Genomic DNA, 18,322 nt, shown 5'->3' with positions numbered 1-18,322 from the left:
TTGGTGATGGACAGGGAGGCCTGGTGTGCTCGGACACCACTGAGTGACTGAACTGAAGGGCAATATAATAATAGCTTGGCTACAATGAAACATTTTCTAAAGATCCACAAGGCAGAGTCTTGTGCCTTCTTTATTGAGATGCAAGATATAATCTTAAGTGTGTGGAAGTATAAAACTGAAGTAAAATAAACAGTTTCTGGGACTTCCCTGGTGGTCCAGTGGCTAAGACTCTCTGCTCCTAACGCAGAGGGCCTGGGTTCAGTCCCTGGTCAGGGAGGTAGATCCCACATGCTGCACCTAAGATCCAGTGCAGCCAAATAAATATGTTTAAAAAACTAACATCTCCTGATTTTAATTTCCAGCTTATAGGAAATACAGGGACTAGGAGAATAAGTTAAATGACCATGAGGAAACAATTAGACAAATCCAGACTAGACCAGTCCTGGATTCTTTAAAAACTCAACATCATACATACCAAGTGTTAGTGAGGATACGGAGAAACCAGGACTCTCACGCTGAAGACAATGCAAAATGGAGCAGCCGCTTTGGAAAACAGTTTGGTAGTTCCTTACAAAGTTAAATAAATGCCATGAGGAGTACTTCCATTCATAGATAGCCACCCAAGAGAAATGAAAACACATGCCCACATAAAGTCTCGCATGTGAATGTCTGTAGCACCCAAACGTCCATCAGCTGGTGAATGGAGAAATAAAATGCGGTACATCCACTCAATGGAGTATTACTTAGCAATGAAAGCAGAGAACCAGCGATACTCGGAACATGGACGAACCTCTGAAACATTATGCTAAACAAAGGAAGCCAGACACGAAAACAGTAGCTAGTGTATGGTACGATTCCATGTACACGAAGGTTTTAGAAAAGGTGAAAGTATAGACACAGAAAGGCCAGTGATTGTCCAGGGCTGAAACTGACAGTGGGGATTTACTACAAGTGAGCATGGGAGAAGTTTCTCAAGTGATGGAAATGTTCCAAGACTGGAATTATGTGATCTTTGGACAACTGCATACCTTTACTAAAAATAACTGAACCGGACCTTGCTAAGTCACTTCAGTCGTGTCCGACTCTGTGCGACCCCAGAGACGGTAGCCCACCAGGCTCCCCCGTCCCTGGGATTCTCCAGGCAAGAACACTGGAGTGGGGTGCCACTTCCTTCTCCAGTGCACCGGACCTTACAATGGGTGAATTTGGGGTAAGTGCTCTAAATGTATTAGTTCTGGGGCTGCCATAACAAAGTAGCAGAGCTTAAACAACAGAAGTCTGTTGCCTCAGAGTTCTGGGGCTAGAAGTCCAAGACCAAAGTGTGGGCAAGGCTAGCTCCTTCTGAGGCCTCTCTCCTTGCTTGCAGGTGTCTGTCTGGCCCCTATGTCCTCCTGTGATCTTCCTCTGTGTGTGTCTGTGTCCTAATCTCTTCTTAAAAGGACACCAGGTCTTACCAGGTGGTGCTAGTGGTAAAGAATCCGCCTGCTAATTCAGGAGATGCTGATTCCATCCCTGAGTTGGGAAGATCCCCTGGAGAAGGGAATGGCAACCCCATCCTGTATTCTTGCCTGAGAAATCCCATGGACAGAGGAGCCTGGTGGGCTACAGTCCATGGGGCTGCGAAGAGTCAGACACAACTGAGCAACACACAGACAGACAGACAGACATCAGCCATAGTAGATCGGGGCCCACTTTAAGGTCTCATTTTAACCTAATTACCTCTTTAAAGATTCTGTCTCCAAACACAGTCCTATGTTAAAGTACTGGAGGTTACGACTTTAACAAATGAATTCTGAGGGAACACAACTGAGCTCATCATAGTAAATGACATCTTAATAATGCTGTTTTAAAAGTCAATTTCATGGAAAAAAAAAAAAGGCAAGAGGTTGTGTCTAGAGGCACAGTTTTGGACTAAAAGATATGTAATGACCAGATCCAAAATATGAACCTAGATAGGATTTTTAAAAAATAGGTATAAAAGACATTCTTTGAACAACTGAGGAAATCTAAATGTGAGTTGACCAACGCATAATGGATAATGATTATATATTATATTTGGTATTACAGAAATGTTATTAATATTTTTAGATACGAAGGTGGTGTTGTGGTTAAGAGAAAAGATGTCCTATTCTTAGGAGAATGCACACAGGGGCATTTTAGCAGTGAAGTGTCATGAGAGAGAGAAAATAAGTATGACAAAAAAGAAATTAAACATTTAATGAATCTAGGTGGAGGGAATATGGGTATTCCTTATAATATTCTTTTAATTTCCCTATACATTTGAAAAATTTTATAATAAAAAGTTGGAAGAATACAATTAGCAGTGAACTCTGAAGGGGTAGAAAGTTCTACAGGTAGAAAAGGCACCTGTATCCAAGATTTCCTTCATTCTTTTCCTTCCTGACTAATTGACATAGAAAATATACTCTTTTAAAAGCTCACATCCAGTTATAGCTTTTTATAAGTGAGAAATCATTAGTGTTTGTTTCTACTACATAAAATCTAGAATAACACATAGCATAGATTTTAGAGTTTTAAAACTTTGACAGGGAGAAGCTCAGTGGTAAAGAATCTGCCTGCAATTCCAGGAGACCCAGGTTCAGTCCCTGGGTTGGGAAGATCCCCTGGAGGAGGGCATGGCAACCCACTCCAGTATTCTCGCCTGGAGAATCCCATGGACAGAGGAGCCTGGTGGGCTACAGTCCACGGGGTCACAAAGAGCTGGACACGACTGAAGTGACTGAGCATGCACGCATGCAGCGAAGAGGCCAGAGAGCAGAGATGGCCCAGAGGGCGAGGAATCGGCCTGCAAAGCAGGAGCCACAGGAGACGTGGGTTCAAACCCTGGGCCAGGAAGATTGCCTGGAGGAGCAAATGGCAACTTACTCTAGTATTCTTGCCTGAAAAATTCCATGGACAGAGGAGCCTGGCAGGCTACAGTCCACGGGGCTGCAGAGAGTCAGACACGACTGGGCAACTAAGCACATTTAGAATAGCAAATGACAAAAGCAAAGACTTTTTAAAATAGGAACAGCAAACCGGTGGCCTGTGGGCTTACAAGATGTGTTCTATTTGGCTTACATGGCATTTAACAATCAGGAGATATTACCTGTAATATAGACTTCAACTTTTCCTGGGTGAATCCAAAGATTTGGCATATGGGTCTCTAGAGAGGTGACAACAGATTACAGTGGTAGCTGCTCCCTGACCGGTATGAACTTCATGCATTTCTAAACCTGACTCCTAAAGGAATTTTACTTTTTCACAGAGGAAATGGGTAAACAGCAAGCTGTCCCTTCTGCTAGGATTTGCTTTATCTTCAGCTTTCTCCTTCATATGGATACAGCTAATGAGGATGTTGGGTTTCCCTTGTGTCTCAGTGGTAAAGAATCTGCCTGGCATCGCAGGAGATGGGGGTTCAATCCCTGGGTTGAGAAGATCCCCTGGAAAAAGAAGTGGTAACCCACTCCAGTATTCTTGCCTGGGAAATCCCATGGACAGAGAAGGCTGCTGGGCCCCAGTCCATGGGGTCGTAAAAGAGTCAGACACAACTTACTGACTAAAAAACAAGAATGAGAATACTATATTGGGAGGAGGGTGAAATTGAAGTGGGAGATTTTGGAAATTTATTATAATTTTACAGTTCATAAAATCTCTGCCCAACAGTAATTAAAACTGTCATTGGCACAAAGATAGACAGTAGACCAATAGAACGGAACAGAGAAACTAGAAAGAGACATATGGCCACTGTGATTTATAACAAATGTAGTGCTGAAGAGCAAGTGGGGAAAGATGGTCTTTTCAATATGGGCCAATTGTTTATATGGGAAAAAAATAAACCCTGAGCTGTTGCCTTGCACATACACAAAAGCCAATTCTAGGTGGACTGTAAGATGTCAATATGAAAGGCGCAGCGATAAAGCTTATAGAATATGATAGATGAGGATATTTTCACAACCTTGGGATAGGGAATGCTTTCTTAAGCAAAAATAAAAAAGCATCAACCTCGGAAAAAAACGGATAAACTGAAGTATATCAACATGAAAAATGTTGCTCACAGAAACACTAAAGGGATGAAAAGGCAAGTCATAGAGCTGGAGAAAGTATCTGTAACATCTATAGCTGCCAATGGGCACAAACGCAGCATATAAAAAGAACTCCTAAAAATCAAAATTTTAAAGACAGAAACACAGCAAGAGACGTCAACAGGCAATTTACAAAAGAAGTCCAAATGACCAGTAAACACACAGAAAAGGGCTCAACCTTATCAGTAATAAGAGGAGTACAAAGAAAACCCACAATACGTATCTGTCAGCGGATCAATGGATAAAGATGAGGCATACATATGTGATGTAGCATTATTCAGCCATGAGAAACAAGGAGATCCCGCCGTTTGCAACAGCGTGGCTGAACCCTGAGGGCATTATGACTGAAATAGGCTGGACAGAGAAAGACAAATAGTATATGACTGCCATCACCAGTCTTTCTGGCACCAGGGATTGGTTTCGTGGAAGACAATTTTGCCATGGACTAGGGATGGGGCGGGGGATGGTTTCAGGATGATTCAAGCGCATTACATTCATTGTGCTCTTTATTTCTATTCCCTGGTAGCTCAGCTGGTAAAGAATCTGCCTGCAATGCAGGAGACCCCAGTTTGATCCCTGGGTCAGGAAGCTCTGCTGGAGAAGGGATAGGCTACCCACTCCAGTATTCCTGGGCCTCCCTGGTAGCTCAGCTGGTAAAGAATCCACTTGCAATGTGGGAGACCTGGGTTTGATCCCTGGGTTGGGAAGATCCCCTGGAGAAGGGAAAGGCTACCCACTTTAGTATTCTGGCCTGGAGAATTCCATGGACTGTACAGTCCACGGGGTCGTAAAGAGTTGGACTTGACTGAGTGACTTTCACTTTATTTCTATAATTACATCAACTCCATCTCAGATCATCAGGCATTAGATTAGAGGTTGGGGACCCCTGCTATTGATATCACTTATATGTAGAATCTAAAAATGATAAACTTAGAGAAACAGAGAGTAGAGTGGTCACTAGGGGCTCAGGGGGAGGTGAGGAAAATGAAATGTTGGTCAGAGGGCACAAACTTCCAGCTAGAAGATGAGTAAGTTCTTGGGGCCTATTATACAGCATGGTGATTACAGCTAATACAGTATTACATAACTTGAAAGTTGCTAAGTGATCAGCTCTTCAGTGTTCTTACTACAAAAAAGAAATGGCAATTACGTGGTATGATGGAGGTGTCATCTAACGCTATGGCGGTACTCATACTGCAAAAGATACATGTATCAAGTCAACCACATGTGTAACTACCACACACCTACCAGAATAGCTAAAATTCAAAAGACTTTCAGCTTTGCAAATAAGATCTATACCACTGTTCTAGATTTCACGTATATGCGTTAATATATGATATTTGCTTTTCTCTTTCTGATTTCACTGTGTATGGCAGTTAAGGGAGAAAGGGTGGGGTGGGAAGAAGTAGGAGATTAGGATTGACGTATATACACGACTGATACTGTGTATAAGAGAGACAACTGACGAGCGCCTACTGTGGAGCCCAGGGAACTCTGCTCAATGCTCTGCAGTGACCTAAGTGTAAGGGAAATCCAAAAAAGAGGGATATGTGTATATGCGCAGCTGATTCACTTTGCTGTATAGAAGAAACTAACACAACATTAAAAATCAACTATATACCAATTAAAAAAAAAAAAAAGACTGTCAGGACCTAGTGTTGGAGAGAAAATGGAGCAACTGGATCTTTCATGTGTTGTTGGGCATGGGGTGGGGTTGTAAACCAGTATGACCACTTTGGAAAACTGGAATTTTCTAGTGAACTGAAGAGCGATTTCACCCCTGGGTATTTGTCCAATGAAAAAGTATGCATCATAGCAATACCAAAACACATGCATAAGAATGACTTTAAAAATCTCAAATATCCATCAATATGTGAACGAATAAACAATTTGCGGTGTATTTTGACAAGGAAATACTACAAAGTGGTGAAAATGAGCAAACCAGAATTACAGGAAACCACATGGATGTTCCCATGAAGATAATGTTGAAAGAAACACAAAAAGGTTTCAAAATCAAAACAGTGCTTGATTTCACTTACATTAAGTTCAAAATGAGCAAAATTATGCCTCTGAAAAGGAAAAAAGAGAGAGTGACTGCGAGGGGGCATATGTTTTCTTTTTTGGGAGTCTTGTATCTTGATTTTGGGAATGGTTACACTGGTAAACTCACTTTGTGATAATTATCAAGCTATAAAGCTGTGGTTTTTCTAGTAGTCAGGTACGGATGTTAGAGTTGTACCATAAAGAAGGCTGAGGGTCGAGGATTAATGGTTTCAAACTATGGAGCTTTTACAAGACTCTTGACAATCCCTTGGACAGCATGGTGATCAAACCATTTAATCCTAAAGGAAATCAACCCTGAATATTCACTGGAAGGACTGATGCTGAAGCTAAAGCTCCAATACTTTGGCCACCTGATGCAAAGAGCCAACTCACTGGAAAAGACCCTGATGCTGGGAAAGATTGAGGGCAGGAGGAGAAGGGGACGACAGAGGATGAGATGGTTGGTTATAGCCTATTTGAAGCACTGTTCTCCCACTGGCGCTTTCCCACCAGGAAAATCTAATTCAGCAGGTCCAAATGTGACTTGGGCCTTAAGGACAACAGTCAAAAATTGCAGAGAGAAGAGATCATTTATACCCCCAAATGAATGAGTCATTACTCATGCTATGCTAGGAGAAGTCAGGGAAGACTATGCATAGATTTGCAAATGCTTAACAAGGAGCTGAAGGACCAATTTGGATCGTGCAGAACTGGTTGCCATGGTGAGGCCTCATCAGAGACACCGTGTTCAGTGTCACTGCGGGATGAAACTCTAACGGTTTGTTGGGTTGGCTGATTCATACCTTAGCCTAGCACAGGCCCAGGCTGTATGGCAAGAAAGGTAATTGTTAGATAGGAGACACACAAAGAGGGACTTCCTGGTGATCTTGGCTAAGACTTCATGCTTTCAAAGCAGGGGAGCCCAGGTTCAATCCCTGGTCAGGGAACAAGATCTCTCATTGAAACTAAGAGTTCACAGGCTGCAGCTAAAAATCCCACATGCCACAACTAAAAGGTCCCATGTGCTGCAACTAAGACCTGGAGCAGCTAAATAAATAAACATTAAAAAGAAGACACACAAAGAGAAGTAGAGACAGAGAGTGGCAGAAACTGACACCATCTAAGCATCATTTTGCTGAGGGGGACACAGGATAACATGGTCTCTCAGAGCTGCCCTAAAACCTGAATAGGGCCCTGGGTTCCTGTGAGATTTCTTTTCCTTACTACTGTGTGTATCCTTTCTTTAAACACAAATCAAAAGAGTACGGGGCCCAGGGCAGGCCTCCAAATATGTATCAATGGCATATTGACTATTTTGAATTAAAGTTACCTAAGAAGCAGCCAATGCAAAAAGGATACTTCGACCCTCCTCTTCATTTCTTTGAAACCAGGAAATAAATCTCTCATATGAAAGGTGCCCTCTTTGGACCCAGAGAAAGACATAAGGAGAACCAAAGACAGACAATTCAGGTCCGAGAAGCCTGTATAAATAAACCTTGCCCCTTCTTCCCTAATTTACCTCCCAAGCTCACCCCTTGGCTTAAATTCTTTATAATTACGCCTGAACCTAGTTTCTTTGTCCTTCCAAATCCTCACAAATTTATTGTTTCTTTATACACAAAGATATTAAGTTACCCACTCTTAGACATTCTCTGAGCATCTTTTTACAATATCCCATTAAAAAGCAGAGACGTTACTTTGCTGACAAAGGTTCATACAGCCAAAGCTATGGTTTTTCCAGTAGTCATGTATGGATGTGAGAGTTGGACCATAAAGAAAGCTGAGTGCTGAAGAACTGATGTTTTTGTACTGCTGTGTTGGAGAAAACTCTTGAAAGTCCCTTGGACTACAAGGAGATCAAACCAGTCAATCCTAAAGGAAATCAACCCTAAATATTCATTGGAAGGACTGATGCTGAAGCTGAAGCTCCAATACTTTGGCTACCTGATATGAAGAACTGACTCATTAGAAAAGACCCTGATGCTGGGAAAGATTAAAGGCAGGAGGATAAGGGAACGACAGAGGATGAGATGGTTGGATGGCATCACAGACTCAATGGTCATGAGTTTGAGCAGGCTCTAGGAGTTGGTAATGGACAGGGAAGCCTGGTGTGTTGCTTCCATGGGGTTGAAAAGAGTTGGAAATGACTGAGCGACTGAACTGCCTGATGCCCATAAAACTAAGTTGGGTTTCCTCCTATTAATCTGTCTTGTGTCAACTTTATTATTAGGCAGCCACAAACACTTAAGAGGAACAGAGGGAATCTCTCTCCCCCTCCCTACAATCGCAATCTGTTCCCTGGAGCCAGAAAAGTCTCACTGACACAGGACAGGCAGCTGGGCAGAAGCAGGAATGAAGAGCAGAGAAGGAGAGGAGCAAAGGGTGGGATCAGTAGTTATGTTTTTATTGATTACCCTTATTTCTGAAAACTTTCCAACTTGATTCTGAAACACAGTGTTTCCAGAGTTCTTTTCCTTCCTGGAATAATTCATAACCTTATGGAACTGGAGAGAAATTAGAACTCATTTGGCACATTAGAAGAGAAAGGAGAAAGCGGAGGCCCAGAAAGAACGGAGATTTCATTTTCATTCCATTTCCTTCAGTCAGTCTCTTTTCCCCACCATTTAAGCATGATGTTCTTGAATCATCTGCCCCTTCTCCCTCTACACTGATAATTTCAGCCTCAAATTATACATGTGTCTGCTCCTAAATTTTTATCCTAAGTGCTGAATGCTACGCTCTTTTATACAATGTTAGACTCCAGTGATCGCTGGGATGTTTGCTTATAAGTGTCATCAGTGTCTGAAACTCAACTTGGTTAAGACTGAAATCTTTCTCCATCTCCTCTCAGCTGCTTCATCCCTGCCATGAGCATTATCATTTTCAGAGCTTCCTTGTTGTAAACTTTTCTTTTTTTATGATTTTTGGATGTGGACTATTTTTTAAGGCATTATTGAAATTGTTTCAATATTGCTTCTGTTTTGTGGGCTTTTTTTTTTTTTTTGGCCCCAAGGCATGTGGGATTTTTAGCTCCCCAATCAGGGATCAAACCTGCATCCCTTGCATTGGAAGCTGACGCTTTAACCACTGGACTACCAGGGAAGTCTCCTTAAACTTTTTAAATTTCAAAATATTTCATATGAAAAGGATAAAGAATAAAATAACATTCACATCCCTATTATTCAGACTTAATATTTGGCTGTATTTGCTTCAGATTGAAGGACATCTTTACAGACATGGCTGGAAGTCCCCAGCCCCATTCAATCTGCTCCCTCCTGAGAGGTTCGATCCTTGGGTTGGGCTGATCCCCTGGAGGAGGGCATGGCAATCCACTCTGGTGTTCTTGCCTGGAGAATCCTGTGGACAGAGGAGCCTGGCGGGCTACAGTCCATGGGGATGCAAAGAGTCGGATGACTGAAGCGAGTTAGAATAGCACAAAGCACATCCTGAGACAAAGGCTGATGAGCTTCAGGACTGACTCAGGAGGTGCAGGGAGCTGGGCAAGGGAGTGGGGAGGTGGCTCAGCGGGGGAGGGCGGCCAGTAGGGCCCATTATTAAGCAGCTACTACGGTGGGCAGCACAGCTTATTCCTATAGAAAAGCTCCTGCAAACGATGTAACACACACCAGAATTATCACGGCCAGTGAATGGTGGGGTTTGGAGGATGTATATGCCCACAACCACTGGTCATGTAGGTGGCTAGGGGTGGGGATTATTTCCAGTCAAGGGTTCCAGCAGTCTGTGGGGAGCCTTTTAACAAAGATGCTGACTACTGGAAGTTAGGCTGGAATGTACGAAAGTGGAAAGGAAATCAAAGGGATGTGGGTGATAGCATCGGTGACAGTGTGTGTCCTGCCTGTGGACCTCATTTTACCTTTATGTTTACCTAAACATTGTTACTTAAAAAAAAATATGATATCATCGATAACACTGATGATGATACTGATGATGAAGAGGAACAGTGACTATAACTATACAACAGTCAACATGAAAAACATAGAAAATAACTTCGGTTCAAAGACCTGTTTAACTACTTACTGGATTTTTATCATGCGCCTGATTCCTCTCCCTTTAATGGAAAGTAAGAAAAAGAGATACACATTTTACTAGACTTTGACAAAATGTGACCTTCTCCCTCATCTTCCTTCATCAAGACTATCGGGTTAATAGGCTTAAATGGTGATTAATATGCGATTATAGGTCTTTGCTAAAAGACTACCTATAAATGTCTTAGAACATCATTTCCTTCTAAGCTGAAATCCATTAGCCTTTCTACTGAAAGAAAGCTGAGCACTGAAGAATTGATGCTTTTGAACTGTGGTGTTGGAGAAGACTCTTGAGAGTCCCTTGGACTGCAAGGAGATCCAACTCGTCCATCCTAAAGGAAACCAGTCCTGAATATTCACTGGACGGACTGATGCTGAAGCTGAAACTCTAATACTCTGGCAACCTGATATGAAGAACTGACTCACTGGAAAAGACCCTGATGCCAGGAAAGATTTAAGGCGGGAGGAGAAGAGGGCGACAGAGGATGAGATGGTTGGATGGCATCACCAACTCGATGGACATGAGTTTCAGCAAGCTCTGGGAGTTGGTGATGGACTGGGAAGCCTGGCATGCTGCAGTCCATGGGGTGGCAAAGAGTTGGACATGACTGAGTGACTGAACTGAACTGAAAGGGAGAAAAGTGTGTATGTATGCGTGTGCAGTGGGGGGACCAGGAGACGGAGTCAAACTTCAACTCCATCGGTAGGCGATAAGCCTGCAGCAACGTTCTAAGTTATTTAGCAAAGCCAGGAACAGCTTGCCTTCCTTGAACCTCACAGCCAACAGGACTCCTGATTTAACAAAATAAAACATTGTAAAACAATGTTTCCTATTTCCTTTTGCAGAGGCCAAAAGGATTTAAAACGATCTTTAAATAACACTCCTCATAGATCTCACGATTGGACAAACACAGACTTCTCTAAGAACTAACAGATAGAAAAATCACCTGAGACATGGAAAGATCTAGCAGTCCAGGGGGATCTGTTTCAAGAATCAGAACGGTTACTTGTTAAGCAGATCCCATAAAGCAGAATAAAAATTTTTTTAAAGTTTCATATTGAGATTCAGGGGCTTCCCAGGTACTGTAACTGGTAAAGAATCTGTCTGCCAATGCAAGAGATGCAAGAGACGTGGGTTCCAGCCCTGGGTTGGGAAGATCCCCTGGAGAAGGAAATGGCAACTCACTCCAGTATTCTTGCCAGGAAAATCCCAGGGACAGAGGAGTCCATGGGGTCGTAAAGAGTCAGACACAACTGCACGTGTAAAAAAGAGGCAATGTTTTCATAAAGTTATTCTCTACTATTTCTTTACCTGATTCCACTTCCACATAAAAGCAAGCCTTATGATAATCGATAAGGAAATACATTTTGTGTCACCAGAGTTAAGCTCTGAGTAGGATAAAGAAAGGTCACATAGAATGCAGAGTCCTACACTTTCAAACAAAATGTGCCTTTGTTATTCTATTGGAAGCTTTGGATACTCCATACAGAAAATTGTAGTTCTGTATAAAATATGAGACGGGCTGAACATTTCAGGAATTCATGGGCTCTCTAAAGCCCCAAAGGCTCTTGTGATCTGTTGACCCCCTAGTGGTCCATGAGAACCAGGTTAAGAATCCTTTGTTTAGAGTGAAGCAGAGAACACTTACGTTGTATAGAGGGATGGTCTTCATCACCTTGTACTGCTTAGTGGGGTCCATTTTATACAGGTGACGGTCAGTGACAAAAATTGCTCGATCTTCCACCTTACTAAATCGATTCACCTGTAAGAAAAAAAAAGTAAACCATAATATCTCATCAAGAATGAAATCAAACAATCTTCCAGGAAGACATCTAGGGGCTGGTACAAGACCTTCTAGAACTAACACCCAAAAAAGATGTCCTTTTCATTATAGAGGACTGGAATGCAAAAGTAGGAAGTCAAGAGACACCTGGAATAACAGGCAAATTTGGCCTTGGAGTACAAAATGAAGCAGGGCAAAGGTTAACAGAGTTTTGCCAGGGAACGCACTGGTCATAGCAAACACCCTCTTCCAACAACACAAGAGAAGACTCTACACATGGACATCACCAGGTGGTCAATACTGAAATCAGATTGATTATATTCTTTGCAACCAAAGATGGAGAAGCTCTACACAGTCAGCAAAAACAAGACTGGAGCTGACTGTGGCTCAGATCATGAACTCCTTATTGCTAAATTCAGACTTAAATTGAAGAAAGTAGGGAAAACCACCAGACCATTCAGGTATGACCTAAATCAAATCTCTTATGATTATACAGTGGAAGTGACAAATAGATTCAAGGGATTAGATCTGATAGACAGAGTGCCTGAGGAACTATGGATGGAGGTTCGTGACATTGTACGAGGCAGTGATCAAGACCATCCCAAGAAAAAGAAATGCAAAAAGGCAGAATGGTTGTCTGAGGAGGCCTTACAATTAGCTGAGAAAAGAAGAGAAGCTAAAGGCAAAGGAGAAAAGGAAAGGTATACCCACTGGAATGCAGAGTTCCAAAGAATAGCAAGGAGAGATAAGAAAGCCATCCTCAGTGATCAATGCAAAGAAAGAGAGGAAAACAATAGAATGGGAAAGACTAGACATCTCTTCAAGAAAATTAGAGATACCAAGGGAACATTTCATGCAAAGATGGGTATAATAAAGGGCAGAAATGGTATGGACCTAACAGAAGCAGAAGATATTAAGAAGTGGTGGCAAGAATACACGGAAGAACTGTACAAAAAAGATCTTCACGACCCAGATAATCACGATGGTGTGATCACTCATCTAGAGCCAGACATCCTGGAATGTGAAGTCAAGTGGGCCTTAGGAAGCATCACTATGAACAAAGCTAGTGGAGGTGACGGAATTCCAGTCAAGCTATTTCAAATCCTAAAAGATGATGCTATGAAAGTGCTGCACTCAATATGCCAGCAAATTTGGAAAACTCAGCAGTGGCCACAGGACTGGAAAAGGTCAGTTTTCATTCCAATCCCAAAGAAAGGCAATGCCAAAGAATGCTCAAACTACCACACAATTGCACTCATCTCACACGCTAGCAAAGTAATGCTCAAAATTCACCAAGCCAGGCTTCAGCAATACATGAACCGTGAACTTCCAGATGTTCAAACTGGATTTAGAAAGGGCAGAGGAACCAGAGATCAAATTTCCAACACCTGTTGGATCATCAAAAAAGCAAAAGAGTTCCAGAAAAACATCTACTACTGCGTTATTGACTATGCCAAAGCCTTTGACTGTGTGGATCACAATAAACTGTGGAAAATTCTGAAAGAGATGGGAATACCAGACCACCTGACCTGCCTCCTGAGAAATCTGTATGCAGGTCAACAAGCAACAGTTAGAACTGGACACGGAACAGCAGACTGGTTCCAAATCAAGAAAGGAGTACGTCAAGGCTGCAGATTGTCACCTTGTTTATTTAACGTATATGCAGAGTATATCATGTGAAATGCCGGGCTGGATGAAGCACAAGCTGAAACCAAGATTGCTGGGAGAAATACCAATAACCTCAGATATGCAGATGACACCCTTACGGCAGAAAGCAAAGAAGAACTAAAGAGCCTCTTGATGAAAGTGAAAGAGGAGAGTGAAAAAGTTGGCTTAAAACTCAACATTCATAAAACTAATATCATGGCAAATAGATAGTGGTCCCATCACTTCCATGGCATCTCATGGAAACAGTGGAAACAGTGGCAGACTTTATATTTTGGGGCTCCAAAATCACTGCAGATGGTGACTGCAGCCATGAAATTAAAAGATGCTTACTCCTTGGAAGGAAAGTGATGATCAACCTAGATAGCATATTAAAAAGCAGAGACATTACTTTGCCATCAAAGGTCCGTCTAGTCAAAGCTATGGATCTTCCAGTAATCATGTATGGATGTGAGAGTTGGACTGTAAAGAAAGCTGAGTGCCAAAGAACTGATGCTTTTGAACTGTGGTGTTGAGGAAGACTCTTGAGAGTTGCTTGGACTGTAAGGAGATCCAATCAGTCAATCCTAAAGGAAATCAGTCCTGAATATTCATTGAAAGAACTGATGCTGAAGCTGAACCTCCAACACTTTGGCCACCCGATGTGAAGAACTGACTCATTAGAAAAGACCCTGATGCGGGGAAGGATTGAAGGCAGGAGGAGAAGGAGACGATGAGATGGTTGGATGGCATCACTGACTCAATGGACATGAGTTTGAGCAAGCTCCGGGAGTTGGCAATGGATAGGGAAGCCTGGCGTGCTGCAGTCCATGGGGTGGCAAAGAGTTGGACACAATTGAGCAACTGAACTTATTCTGGTGGTGGAGCCAAATTCTATAACAGACGTTATCCAGCTATGACCACTCCTCTGGATGCAAAAGAGATGGAAAAGGAGTAGGTGCTTCCAGGTTTGTGGACTTTTACAATGCAAAGGTCACAGTTTTACAGTTTATCAGGGAAAACAAGAAAAATGCATAAGAATTAAAGAACAAAAACCATATAAAGCAGACAGTACAACAAAAGTGAAAAGGCAACCCACAGGAGAAAATTTTTGCAAATCATATATCTGAAAAAAACTCTTATTAATGAAAAGACCAAACTTTTTTTTTTTTAATGGGTAAAGAATTTGAAGAGACGTTTATCCGGAGAAGATATACATGTGGCTGCAGAAAAACAGGAAAAGGTGCTTGAGATCACCGGCCATCAGAAAAACACACATCAGAACCACAGCGAGATATACCACCTCACGCCCACTAGGATGACAATAATATAAGACAGACAGTAACAAATGCTGGCCAGGGTGTGGAGAAAGTGGAACCCTTGTTACGACTAGTGGGGTCTAAGATGATACAGTCCTTTTGGAAAACAGTCTGGCAGCTCCTGAAACAGTTAAACATAGAATTACCACATGGCTCAGAAATTCCCCTTTTAAGTATATACCCAAGGGAGCTGAAAACACATCCACGGAAAAACTTGTGCCTGAATGTTAACAGCTGCCTCAATCGTAATGGCTGCAAAGGAGAAACAACGCAATGTCCATTAACTGAGGAATGAATAAATAAAATGTGATATATCCATACAATGGAATATAATTTGCAATAAAAAGGAGGACGTATTGATACCTGCTATACCATGAAAGAACCCTGAGAGCATGCCAAGTAAAAGACGCCAGTCACAAAGGACTGTGTGTTATACAATTCCATTCATATGAAATGTCCAGAGTAAGCAAATCTATACAAACAGAGCATAGATCAGCGGCTTCACTGGGCTGGGGCAAAGGGGAGGTTTCAGCGTGGGGGGGACAGCTGAGGGGTGTGGGGTTTCTTTATGGGTTAATGAAAATGTCGACAACTGGTTTTAGTGATGGGTATTGAACCCTATTCTAAAATCATGTACTTTAACATGGTGAAAGATACGTTATGTGAATCATATCTCAATGAAAAGGAAAAGTGTTAGTCACTCAGTCATATCTGTAATTAAGATGAAAACAGACTCTATGTGGTAAAATAATAACTACTCTTGGTAGTAATGATTTTACTTCACGCAGCAACATTTTTTTTTTTGCCATAAAAGAAAACTAGCACTTGTCAGCCAACTTGAAACAAGGTGCTTGCAGACTTTCTGCATAGTTTTTCTAAGTTGTTTTGCACAACCTCCTGCGATGCTTTGGGAAAGACAGGGTTCCAAGTCAAATTGGTTTGAGGTACTGCAAACCACAGCCTCCCCTGGGGTGTTCAGAGCCCCAGGTTCATAGAACATCAAAGGTTCATAGAATTCTGCATTATAAGAGCATGTTTAACCCATCCATTCCTGGTGGTTCAGACGGTTAAAGAATGTGGGAGACTCGGGTTCGATCCCTGGATTGGGAAGATCCTCTGGCGTAGGAAATGACAACCTGCTCCAGTATTCTTGCCTGGGAAATTTCATGGACAGAAGAGCCTGGCGGGCTACAGTCCATGGGGTTGCAAACAGTCAGACATGACTGAGGGACTAACACTTGCATACTTTTTTCCTGAATACATTTAGTTGTGGAACTCCTTAAAAAAAATCATATTTAAGGGAACATTGGTTTGTGAAAAGCCTCTTGGAGAACACTAGTCATTTGTATCCATCTTAGGATATGGAAGACAAAGAACCTCTAACATGGAATTTGAATAGCAAGTAAAAGTCGGGCTCCTCATCTTTTGTGAGATCACACTGAGAAACAGATTAAGTGTGCTGCAAATGAATATGGAAAAAAACAACTTGTTGCATCATTTCTCAAGGTCACACAAGATTTGAAAAACAGTAGGCCATAGTGCTCAAGCGGAGACTCTAGCCCTTCCGATGATACGTCCATGAGTTAATCCGGAAACCAACAGACAAAACCCTCAAAGCAACAATTCTGCTGAAGCACTGTTTAGAAATATTACATTCTTTTTATGCAGAAATGTAATTTCTAAGGAGCACAGGTCATAAGTCTTTACCTTGAGGTTTAGCAGCTCAAATCATCCTTAATGCATGAATCAAGTGAGTGGGAAGGACATTAATGTAATGAAGGAAAAGCTCTGAGTTGCATAACTTAGCTAAATCAAAACAAATCAAAGACAAATGTTTTTGATACATATGTGAATTTATAAATTCAGATTTATTTCAAGTAATTTTAACATAGGAAGGGACACAATTTTTCTTCCTCTAAAATTCATAAAGTAATAGAAAAACTTGATCACAGATTCAATGTTAGATAAGCTCTTATCTGATTTCTTCTATTACCCAAGCTAAAATCCTCAACCACAGAAAAATCTCTAGTTATCTTGGTCTTACCTGAACACTTCTAGGGATTTGTCTGTAGGTTTTGTCAGCTCCACAGGGGGCCAGAGATAAAGTTTCCCTGGAGTCAGACCAGGATAAAACACATTATGGGTGAGAGTACAACCAGTCCATCCTAAAGGAGATCAGTCCTGGGTGTTCATTGGAAGGACTGATGCTGAAGCTGAAACTCCAATACTCTGGCCACCTCATTCGAAGAGTTGACTTATTGGAAAAGACCCTGATGCTGGGAGGGATTGGGGGCAGGAGGAGAAGGGGACGACAGAGGATGAGATGGCTGGATGGCATCACTGACTCGATGGACATGAGTTTGAGTGAACTCCCAGAGTTGGTGATGGACAGGGAGGCCTAGCGTGCTGTGATTCATGGGGTTGCAAAGAGTCGGACACAACTGAGCGACTGAACTGAACTATTTGTACAGGTCTCCCACCTTAAAGGATATTTTATAGCTGTGTGTGTGCTAAGTTGCTTCAGTCACGTCCTACTCTTTGTGACCCTATGGACTGTGGCCTGCCAGGCTCCTCTGTCCATGGGGATTCTCCAGGCAAGAAAGAATACTGGAGAGGGTTGCCATGCCCTTCAGGGGAATCTTCCTGACCCAGGGATCAAATGCATGTCTCCAGCGTTTCCTGCACTAAGCAGCTAGGTGCTTTACCACGAGCACCGCCTGGGAAGCCCTTTTATGGCTGTAGCTATGGAGGGTGGTTGTTTCAGAAAGAACCAAAACATAAAGAAGAGGACTTGACTAAAATCATATCAAGTTTACCTACATATACCCTGCAGGACCGGAAAGTTGCTAAAGATGACATTACCTAAGCTATGATGTGAAGAAATACAGTGTATTATTTTGCATTGAACTTAGAAATACAGAAGCATGGCTCAAACACTTTCAGTTTGTTTTTTTTTTGCAGTAGGACCTAGGGGGAGGCATGCGGTCAGACATCAAATTGTTATCACTAGAAAGATGGAATTAGGGATGCCAGGTTTTTCTAAGCAGATGATGTAATTCTCAAAACCATCCAGCTCTCTCTGATTGTTGTCCTGATGACTAATTTGACTGTGATACTAGAAAGAAGTATCCTAGATAGCGGATATGAGAGTTCACGAAAATGGTACATTCCTTTGTCAAATTAAAAAACTGGCATCATGGCTTATACTGTTTAGTGTGGGTGTACGAATCTGGTTAGCAAAAGTCACTTCTTGGCTGTCTCATGAACTCTAGGTATACTGACCAAATAGAATTTCTGGATCTAAAGTTCAGAATTCGACTCTACACTTTGGTAACCAAGATACTACCAGCAAGCTTTCCATGGTGACATTTCATTTGAAGTTTAAAACAGGCTGCTCTCTA

At 42.0% G+C, this 18,322-nt stretch overlaps 1 protein-coding gene across 1 annotated transcript in view; it reads right to left on the bottom strand.

Moving 5' to 3' along the window:
* The window catches only part of MYO1D (myosin ID), a 366,992-nt gene that overhangs the window by 132,859 nt on the left and 215,811 nt on the right, over positions 1-18,322 (bottom strand). The window contains exon 20 of the mRNA XM_015098505.3: positions 11,824-11,937. Coding sequence (XP_014953991.3) covers positions 11,824-11,937 — 114 coding nt within the window. The remainder of the gene's footprint in view (positions 1-11,823; positions 11,938-18,322) is intronic.

Source organism: Ovis aries, chromosome 11 (genome assembly GCF_016772045.2).
Source record: "Ovis aries strain OAR_USU_Benz2616 breed Rambouillet chromosome 11, ARS-UI_Ramb_v3.0, whole genome shotgun sequence".
Lineage (NCBI taxonomy): Eukaryota > Metazoa > Chordata > Mammalia > Artiodactyla > Bovidae > Ovis > Ovis aries.
The sequence above is the reverse complement of the archived record's forward strand: the minus strand, read 5'-3'. Positions and strand labels throughout refer to the sequence as shown.